At 57.0% G+C, this 9,581-nt stretch overlaps 1 protein-coding gene across 1 annotated transcript in view; it reads left to right on the forward strand.

Moving 5' to 3' along the window:
- The window catches only part of TTC7A (tetratricopeptide repeat domain 7A), a 112,227-nt gene extending 105,384 nt beyond the window's left edge, over nt 1–6,843 (forward strand). The window contains exon 20 of the mRNA XM_090281254.1: nt 4,609–6,843. Coding sequence (XP_090137380.1) covers nt 4,609–4,830 — 222 coding nt within the window. The 3' untranslated portion in view covers nt 4,831–6,843. The remainder of the gene's footprint in view (nt 1–4,608) is intronic.
- Nucleotides 6,844–9,581: the final 2,738 nt, after the last annotated feature.

The raw sequence follows: 9,581 nt of genomic DNA on the forward strand, positions 1-9,581 counted from the left end.
CCTCGCACAGCCCCCAGCCCAGGCTCAGAGACCTTCCAGAAAAGGAGGGCAGTTCCCCTTGCTCTGGATTTTGGAAAGCCTTAGGCTGGCTCATGGGCTCCTGAAGTCCATGCCAGCCCTGACAAGGAACTGGAGAGGAAGCTTTGGGTCAGCCTGTCATAGATTCAGATCAGAATGATAGTGAAGTGCTGTGGACTTAGTTTAGCCCCAGAATCAGAGGTCTGGAAGACTCACTCCATGGCGGATACAGCAGGGGTCAGCCCTTCCCCCATTTCCACCAGGCCAGTACCCCCCAACACCCCGCCACATATGTTATCCCCAGCCCCCGTGGCTCTGCCTGCCAGTCCCTTCTCAATGCCCATCACAGGTCTTCTCTTCTAAAACCCGAAGTCCAGCGGCCTTGCTGCAGCCTCCTGGCTTAGCCCTGAGGGCGTGGCCGTGTCCAGGATGGGGTCCCACCTAGCCTGGGCTCCCTGGGCAGGGCCCTCTTACTGTGAGTCTGCGGGAGCTCTGGTGGGGGGTCCTCAGCCAGACATTGGGTGGGATCTACAGGGATTTGTGCCCTCCTAACAAGGAAGTAGGACTGGTCTGTGGCTGTGGAGCCGCCCCAGCTCCAAGGCGGATGTGGTGATGTGTGGGCTGGTTCTCAGACTGAAGAGCCGCCTCGTTCCCAGTCTGGTTGGGCAGGTTGAGGCTGACACACCTGGGAGAATCCCACATGCAGGAATGTGGGCCTCCCTCACTGGGCGCGGTGCTCAGCACCCCAGAACGGGTGAAGGGAGAGAGCCTTCCTGGGGAGCAGCCTCAGAGGTGGCCCCACCAGGGGCTCCTCCCTGCAGCCCCAGGGTCCCTAAGCAGGAGGCTCCAGGGACCAGGAGGCTCTAGCAGCCTCCAGCTGATTCCCAGCTTCCCAGCTGGAAAGGCTATGACAGAATCCCAGGAATGTGCCTTAAGCTCAGAAAGAAAATTCCCAAAATAACTTCTATAAATACTTGAGGGTAGGGGCTGGGCGGGAGCTGTCAGCAAGGCCCACAGCTGGCCTAGCACTGGGGACTGCTTCCCAGGGCAGGCCTCCACCAAAAAGAAGAAAAAGGCAGGCCAGGACCTTCCTGCTGCCCCTCCCCTCGGTGGGACAGTGTCAGGCATTGAATTAATTGGGTGAGATGGTGTACAGTGGCAATTCTGAAAAATAAGTCAGGACCCTTTTTCTTTTCATCCCCATCCCAGGCTACAGCCCCTGACCCCACCCTGTGCCTCCACAGAAAACCTGGGCTCCTAACAGAGAGCGTCCCCTTCAGAGGGCTCCTCAGGCTGCCTGTCTTGTGGCCCTAAGCAGCCACTAAGCACCCACAGGTGCCTCTGGTGTACCTGGCTCTGAGCCTAGGACCCTCCCACCCATGCTCTGTGGAGCTGCTACCCTATGGGTCATGGTCAGGCAGGCAGGAGCCAGGGACCTGCCCCTCTCAGCCTACACAGGAGGACAGGGATCGCGTTCGACAGCCCGCAGTAATGCAGCATAATGTGAGGGTGATGGTGTGCGCAGGGGGGACTGCTGTCCTCAGGGAAGGCTTACTGGGGAGCAGGGTCCCAGGCAGAGGCGATATGGCCAGGTGTTTCCTCCTCCCTGAGGTCCAGGAAGGGAGGGAGGAAGGAACGGAGGAAGTCGGGAATGTCTGGGACTTTCCCCACAGCCCTGCCCCTCCCTAAGTGGCTGTGAGCAACCCTGGCCCCCTCTCCTGGGGCCCGTGCTCCATGGCCGCAAGCACCTGGCACCTCGCTTTCTGGTCCCTGTGCACAGGCAGCGCAGCTATGGCCTCTCCCAGGTGAAGGTCACCAGCAGATCTGGTTTCTCTGAGTTCAGGAGGCCCCCTGGCCAGGGTGGGAAAGAGTCCACAGGGCCATTTGAATGGAATTGTGTTCCCACCATCTCCCTGGAGACCCACTAGGGCCGGGATGCCAGGAGGGTGACAGCAGGCCCTCGGCAGTGTGGGCCAGGGCAGAGCAGTTGCGACCCACAGTCTTCCTGGGACGGGCCTTGTCCAGTTGTCAAGCAGCAAACACTCTGAGTTGCTACCAAACATGAACGGGCTGGTGTCTCAGGCAGGTGGCAGCAGATCCTGTTACAGGCCCCAGGCCTCTGGGCCCCAGGCTGACCCCAGCCCGGTGTCTCCTTTCAGGCTCTAAGGTCAGCACCCCAGGGTGGTGGGGACGTGATCCAACCCCAGCCTAGCCCCCATTTCCCCCCTACAAAGAGCCCTGCCCTCTAGAAAAATCAGCTGTCCCACCTCCTCACCCTCGCCCAGGACCCTCTGCTCATCCTGGGGACACTTCCATTTGCTATCTGCCCGCCATGTGCCCCGGCTGCGCAACTTCAAATTCATCAATAGTTTATGAGGAAGGGCTCTTCTGTTCCCCAGGTTACAGATGAGGAAACCGTGGCTCAGAGACAATGGCCACTTGCCCAGGGTCACTGCACTTGTCTGTGGCAGAGCTGGCGTTCTTGCAGCTGCAGAGCCCTGGGCTTGTCCTCTACACAGAGTGTGCAGTAGGACCTCCTGCAGACCCTCCAGAGTGAGAATAACATGTGCGCACATGTGTGCACACCCTGGTCAGCCAGCAGACACATCCAGGCCCTTCCCAAACACCCACACTCCTCTTGAGATCAGGGTTTTTCAAACTCATGTTTAGATGCAGCCCTCTTTTCAAACAGAATCTCAGATGGAAGCTCGATATAGCAGTCTTAGTGTGTGAAAACCACCGTGTCAAAGCCACTGCCGCCCCACCCCCTCTGGGAGGCCCTGCTGGCTGGCCCTTCTCCTTCCCCATCGGTCCTCTGTCGCTCCCCCATGGGCAGCACTTACAGGGCTCAAACCTTCCATTTTTGGTGCTTAAAGTTGGCGTCTGGCAGCCTGTTGTCTCGCCTTCCTTCCCTCCTCCCTGTGGGCCCTGTTCCATCGTGAGCTGCTCAGGGTCCGGCTCCCAGGCCCTGCAGGCAGGACGGCTTGGCCTGGAGCCCTGTTGGCCAGACTGGGCACAGCCCTCGGTCCTAGGAAGCCTGAGTCAGCACTGCTCCCATCTGGCCAGAGCAGGAGCCGGGGGCCTGCCTGAGGCTCCGCCTGGCCACAGCTCCCCTGTACCCACCCTGTCTGCTGCCTCATCTTCGTGGTTCCCTGGGGAGAGCTTCATCTTGTATTGAAGAGACCTCTTTCCTCTCTGCCCCCTGGCCTCAGTACTGCCAGCCAGCACCTCCAGAAAGGGGGAGGCATTTCCTAGGGCTTCCTGAGCGCCAGCTCCCTCTTGCCTAATTGGTCATGTTCCAGGCTCTTTATGAAATCAGGCATGTGCATCTTCCTGAGTGGGTCTCCATAGCAACAGAGGGCCTAACTCTGGGGAGCGTGGTGAGGATGAAAATGTTCCAGCTAAAAATGTACATAGCCATCAGTGGGCGGACACCCGAGAGGGGGCTCCCAGCACTGAGGAGGCAGCTCCCCACCCCCACCCTGGCCCCCGCCCGTCCGAGAAGTCAGTGGTGTCCGCGCTTTACCTCGTATCTTTGTGCTTTACCTTATATCTTTTAATGAGAGGAGGCCCCCTGAGCTGCCATCCCATGCCCCCTCTGAGGGCTGGGATACAGACCGCCAAGACCATGTGGTACAAAGCAGCCTTTCTGGGAACAGAGGCTGAAAGGAGACCCAGGCCCTTCCCCTGCTCACCCGCTGTGGGTGGGAGTGGACGAAGAGGGGCAGGGTGCCACCTGAACCTCCCAACCCCTTTTTGTAACAGTTTCTGTCACTCCCTATATCTCTCTGGCAGCGGGGTTGTTGGAGCCACATGTAAGGCTGAGCTCCTGGTCCCCCGACCCGCCCCCCCCCTCAGAGCCCTGCTTTCACACAGCCTCCGTCCCTGGCCCACAGTCATCTGCCTGTCCTGTGATCCTCACTGCCAGGCCAGGCTGGGGTAGGCATTAGGTTCTAGGACCCAGATGTCCCTAAGGAGACCAGGGATGCAGGCAAAGGAGCTGCCCCCAACAAGTTTGAGGTTCTCCACAGGTGACAGAAGCAGGAGCCTGTAGCAGACATTCCTTGGTCCCACCGCATCCCTGGGGCCACGGGCAGCAGCAAGGCTGGGAGTGACAGACCTACTGACAGCCTCAGGCAGGCCAAATGCTGTTCAAGTGTTTTACATAAACGGACTCATGTCAACTTCACGACAGCCCTCGAGGCAGCTACTGGGGTCTTTCCTGTTCATAGATGAGGAAACTGAGGGCCAGAGTGGTGGCTTGCCCGGGGTCCCCCAGCTGATAATGGGGAGACTCCAAGTCAGGTCTACTGACTTGGAAACCCATCCCTTGGGACCAGGAGGGACACAGGTCCCACAGTGTGTGGCCTGGGAGGCTGGCCTGGAAGCAGGTCTGGGTGGGAACAGGTAAGATTTGCACTAATCAAGGGCACAGTCACTTGACCAAACTCAAGCCGGAGACACCACATCTGGGGCCCTCTCCTGCTGGTGGCTCGTGGCCAAGCTGCTTCCCTCCCTTCGCCCTGATAGTCAGGGTGTCCCTGTCCTAGGACATCCTCGCTAACCCCCCACCCTGTGCTTACTCCCCAGGGTATGATGCTGAGTCGGCTGGGCCACAGAAGCCTGGCCCAGAAGGTGCTGCGGGACGCCGTGGAGAGGCAGAGCACCTGCCACGAGGCATGGCAAGGCCTGGGTGAGGTGCTGCAGGCCCAAGGCCACGGCGAGGCTGCCGTTGAATGCTTCCTGACCGCCCTGGAGCTGGAGGCCAGCAGCCCGGTGCTGCCCTTCTCCATCATCCCCAGAGAGCTCTGACATTGCTCGCAGCATCAGGGTGGGCGGGGCTGCCTGGCAGGCAGGGTGGGCAGACAGCAGGGGACGGGAGTCTGGGGAGGTATGGGACCTCAGGGAAATACATCTCTAGGGAATACTTCTGCAAGCTGCAGCCCTAGCTCTCCTCGCCTCCCCCACACCACCCTGCATTCCCTCTGGGGTCCGCTGGGTCTGGGAGCTGCTCATCTAGAGCTGGGAGGACCAGATTTGCATCAAAAGCAAATTCCTTACTCCTAAGGACTCAGACATTCTGGCATTTATGAGCAAGGAAGTAGCTGGAAGGCCATGTCAGTCGACATGGGCCCGCCCCTCCCCAGAGTATCTGTGCAGTAAGACAGTAAGGTCTGTGTGGCTTGGTTACCTCCCCATCTAGAAAGCCCTGTACTATCCCTGCCACCCTCCCTCAGCATCCCTGGCCCTGATTTCTGGCTTTGCACAAGCTTGAGTCTGGAACCTCAGATCTCTGCTGTCCAGCACCAACTATGAGCCCTGCAAGCTGCCCTCTGGCTGGGCCAAGAGGGTTTCCTGTGTTCTTCCCTGGCAACCCGGGAGACAGTCTGCTTGAACCCTAAGTGTCTTAGAGTCACGGTGACTGGCCTTGCTCCCTGAAGCCTTGCCAGCTGTGCCTTCACCCCACCCATGCCTCTGTGCCTTGGAGGAGCCCCACATCCTGGTCTCACGCCCCAGTCTCGGGACAGGGTTTCAGATCACTCTCAGGGCTTGCCCGGAGCGGTCATGGCTTGAAGAATCCACTGGCGAGTGGGAAGAACATGGATTCCTCTCCCAGGCTTGGAGTTAGTGGGTAACGCCCGGCATTGCCCTTTGCCCGAGGAGGCCAGTTGGGACTCAGTGTGCACCTTCTGTTGCCAAGTGCCTTTGAGGCCTCTGGTGTCTGGCCAGGGACACTGAGCATGGGCCCTAACTAACCTGCCATTTCTTCCCTCTTCCATCTTCCTGGAAATGCCCCAGCTAAAGCAGCCCCCTTCAACCCTAGGCTAGAGCCCCAGGATGGGCCTCAGGATCCAAGTGTGGCTGCTGCACACAGCCCTTTCTAATACCTTACGTCAGCACATTACTCCTTCGAGCCTCACCTTTCGGGGCAGTGAGTACAGTGCAGATCACTTGAGGGGTTATAATGTGGAGATGGGGAGTCTCCAGGCCTGTCCCCAATTCATCTCGCCACCCACACACAGCCTGTTTTCAACTCAGGCTTTCTTGGTTAACCCAAGCCCCACCCTGGCCATTTGGTTCTCCCTGCCTGGCACCAAGTTACCGGTTGGCCTGGCACCTTCTACTTGTTGAGCTGGCCTCTGTATACTTGACCCCTTTGTCAGCAGGGGTCCTAGGTGCTGCTGGGGGGTGTCTTCCCTGCTGCACCCCCCCCCCCCCAGCTTGCTGCACAAGGAGTCGCCCACCACCACCACCATCACCACCATGGGCCTGTTAAGGGAATTCCTTTTCCATCTGCACTTGGGGTTTTAGTTTTAAAGCTCCATCAGGCACATCTCTCATTGTAAGGTGTGTAGAAAGGTCGAGCGAGGACTGCCTGGGTCTGTCATAGCCCCAGTCTCTCTGTTGGGAGACCCACCCTCCCCACCACACTGACCCAGCACCGCACCCGCAGGTGCTTCCCAGGGAGACCTGTGCCTCCTGGCACTGCCAGGGCAGCAGTGCTGCAGAGAACACCACATCCTTTGCCTCTTGGTTGAAGGATCTCTATGTGTGTGTGTGTGTGTGTATAAACATATGTGTATATATATGATAGAGCTCTATTTTTATTCTGGAATTCTGTTAGGAAGAAAGTAAACAAGACAAAGCAAAAGCCATTGATTTGCCTTGGGGTACCCAAAGATGTTGATAGTCAGTGCTGGTAAGAAAGGCACCAAATGCATTTTGACTTGTATGCCCTCAGAGGAGGTCTCAGTGGGCTGCACCAAGCTGCTGACAGTTCACATTGAATAAAGAGACCCCTGAAGGGGAAGCAGGTTTGTCTGAGCAATGTGTTCGTTCAGTGCACAGGTGACTCCGCAACAGGCCCTGGAGAGGCAGGGGTATTACTGAAGGAGAGGGGCCTTGCAGGTGGGGTGGGGGGTGGCAGGAGCAGGGAGGGGCTGAGAGGGGATTGTGATTTGAGCCCGGGGAGAGTGGATGAGCACAGTGGGGCAGGGGTAAGAGGTTTGGGAGGGCTTTGAGGAGATGGGTGGGAGAAGGGAGAGGGGTCTAGGCAGGGCCAGCTAGAGTAGGTCCCATTCTGCACTGCCACCTGTCCCTGATGTGGCCCTGAGCCCCCTGCTGCTTCCAGGACCCAATTGGAGAGTCCAGGGCCAGAGTTGCCATCTTAACAGAGAGACTGTTCCCAGGGCACTGCCAGTGGGGCCCCTCCAGCAGCTGGGGGAGAAGCCTCAGGGAGGGGTTCGGAGGATCCAGGCCTCATTTAGATTGGCCACCTGTGCTGAGAGGTTCATACCAATGCATGCCTAATACATATTATACCACATACCAACATAGTACATATGAAGTATGCGTTAAAATTTTGAAGAATGACATAAATTTACACACAAGATCATCTGGTGCACCCCGAAGGCTACACCCACCCACTTTGAAGATGGCTGTCCTTGAGGCTTTCCCTGGAACTTGGGGCTGGCCTAGACCAAGCTTCCTGCTACCTGGCCTCCGCCACCCTCAGTTCTAGTCTCCATTGTGGTTTTGCTGTCCTAGTGAAGGAGGTCTTTCGAGGAGCCTTTAGGTGCCCAGCTTCTCTTTTGCTGTGATGCTTTCTTTTAAGGAAACATATTCACAATCTTTAATGATGTAACAATTAGTATAGATTACTTGTCACTCACCCCCAGCTCATGGTCCCTTGGAGTGGGAACTAAAGGCCATAGGTGATGTTACATTATCTGCCATCCTGGGAGAAAGTTCTAGAAGGCTCATCCTTCAAGGAAGAGAATGGGGGAGGGAGGGGAGGCCTTCCTGTTCCATGTGAGGGCTGTGTTGGGCACACCTCAAGTTGGTCAGGTGTTGAAAAGTCAGGGAGAGGTGGGGACATTTCCTGACCCCCAGGTCTTCAGACCCCTTGTTCACACATAAACCCTCACTGGAGAAGAAGGGAGCCAGCTCTATGTCCAACCCACTGTGTTAGAACAAGGGCTAGGATTTGGGGACAAGACTTGAGTTGCACTATTACCCCCTTGGACCTCCAACCCACCCGCCACTCTCCAGGACACAGCCCTTCAGTATTAATAGTGTTTATCTGCAGGCACAAATATGAATGGAATTTCAGCCACCACCACCCCAGACTTCTCTCTGGTACCAAAGTGCTCATTGTTGCGTTTACACCCTCCCATCCCCCACCACCCGCCCCCGCCCTGGCCAGGCCATTCAGATATCGTCACCATACAAATATTTCATGCCTTGTTTGGGAAGCAGCCAGCTAAATAAACCTCCCCAGCCCGTGCTGCCAGCTTTTGATGACAACCCACTGTGATCCCAGAGCCCACCGTCAGACCTGGCCTCAGGCAGGGATCTGAGAACTGCTGGAGCACAGATGAGAGGCACCCAGCCAGCCTGGAGAGGGACTTGGGGCCCACCAAGGGCCACAGGGAGGGCAGCACTTCAAGCAGGAGAATGCCCCACTCACTCCCCATCACAGCTACAGGTTAGATAGATGGTGTGGAAGCCGGAATAGCATCCTCCCCAGAGGTATCCAAGTCCCAGAACCTGTGAATATGTTCTCTTACATGATTAAGTTAAGGACCGTGGGGAGATTATCTGGATTTTCCAGGTGAACCCATATAACCACAAGGACCCTTAAAAGAGGAAAGCAGGAGGATCAGAGTCAGGACTAGATGTGATGGGAGCAGGAGTTTGGAACGATGTTGGGAAAGGGATGTAGAAGCTGGAAAAGACAAGAAAACAGATCCCCACCCCCCACCCCCGGAGCCTCCAGAAGGAATCACCCCTGCCAACACCGTGACTTTTGCCCAGTGAGGCTGATTTTGGGAATTCTGACATTCAGAAATACAAGAGAAAAAATCTGTACTGTTGTAAGCAACAAAGTCTATGGGAATTTGTTATAGCAGCCCCGGGGAGCTGATACAGATGGTTTGGATAAAGAACTACCCCAGGCACAGGATTGGACACATGGGCTCAGGGGTACTCTGCAGTCCAGCTCCCATGCCGAGCCCTACACGGATTGCAGGTTGGAAGCCTAAGCATATGTGCCCCTGCCTGGCATGCTTTCAAGGGTCCTCTCTGGCCCTGTTTAATAAAGGGAGCTCCAGCACCTTCCTTCTTGATGGTGCTCAGTTACCATGCAGGACCTTTGAGCTCTGGGACTTCAGAAAAGGGATGAGGGGCAATGGTCAGCCCCCATCAAGCTCTAGGCTCCATTTGAGACCTGCATAGCTCCCAGTGCACTGCCTTGCTGTCCCACCTTGTCCCCTCCCAGGCCTCTCAGTTCGTGTGGTGAATTGCATGGAAAGCCTTGCCAGTCCCTGCTGCCTGCCCCTACCTAGCCCTCTCTGATGAGCAGAGATGCAGCGTCACAGAGCCTGAGTCCACCTTCCTGTCTACAGTTCTCAGGGGCTAAGCCACACTGGCTACCTCCCTCCCCTGCTGGCTGGGCCTCTCTGAGCCCCTACCACTCTTCAGAAGGGAACACCTTTTCCTGGGCTCCGATACAGCCATACAGCCAAGGGCGTTGTTAAAAAGGCAACAAGGAGCACCTGCTG

Source organism: Furipterus horrens, unplaced genomic scaffold, assembly GCF_987537825.1.
Source record: "Furipterus horrens unplaced genomic scaffold, mFurHor1.1.pri manual_scaffold_6, whole genome shotgun sequence".
Lineage (NCBI taxonomy): Eukaryota > Metazoa > Chordata > Mammalia > Chiroptera > Furipteridae > Furipterus > Furipterus horrens.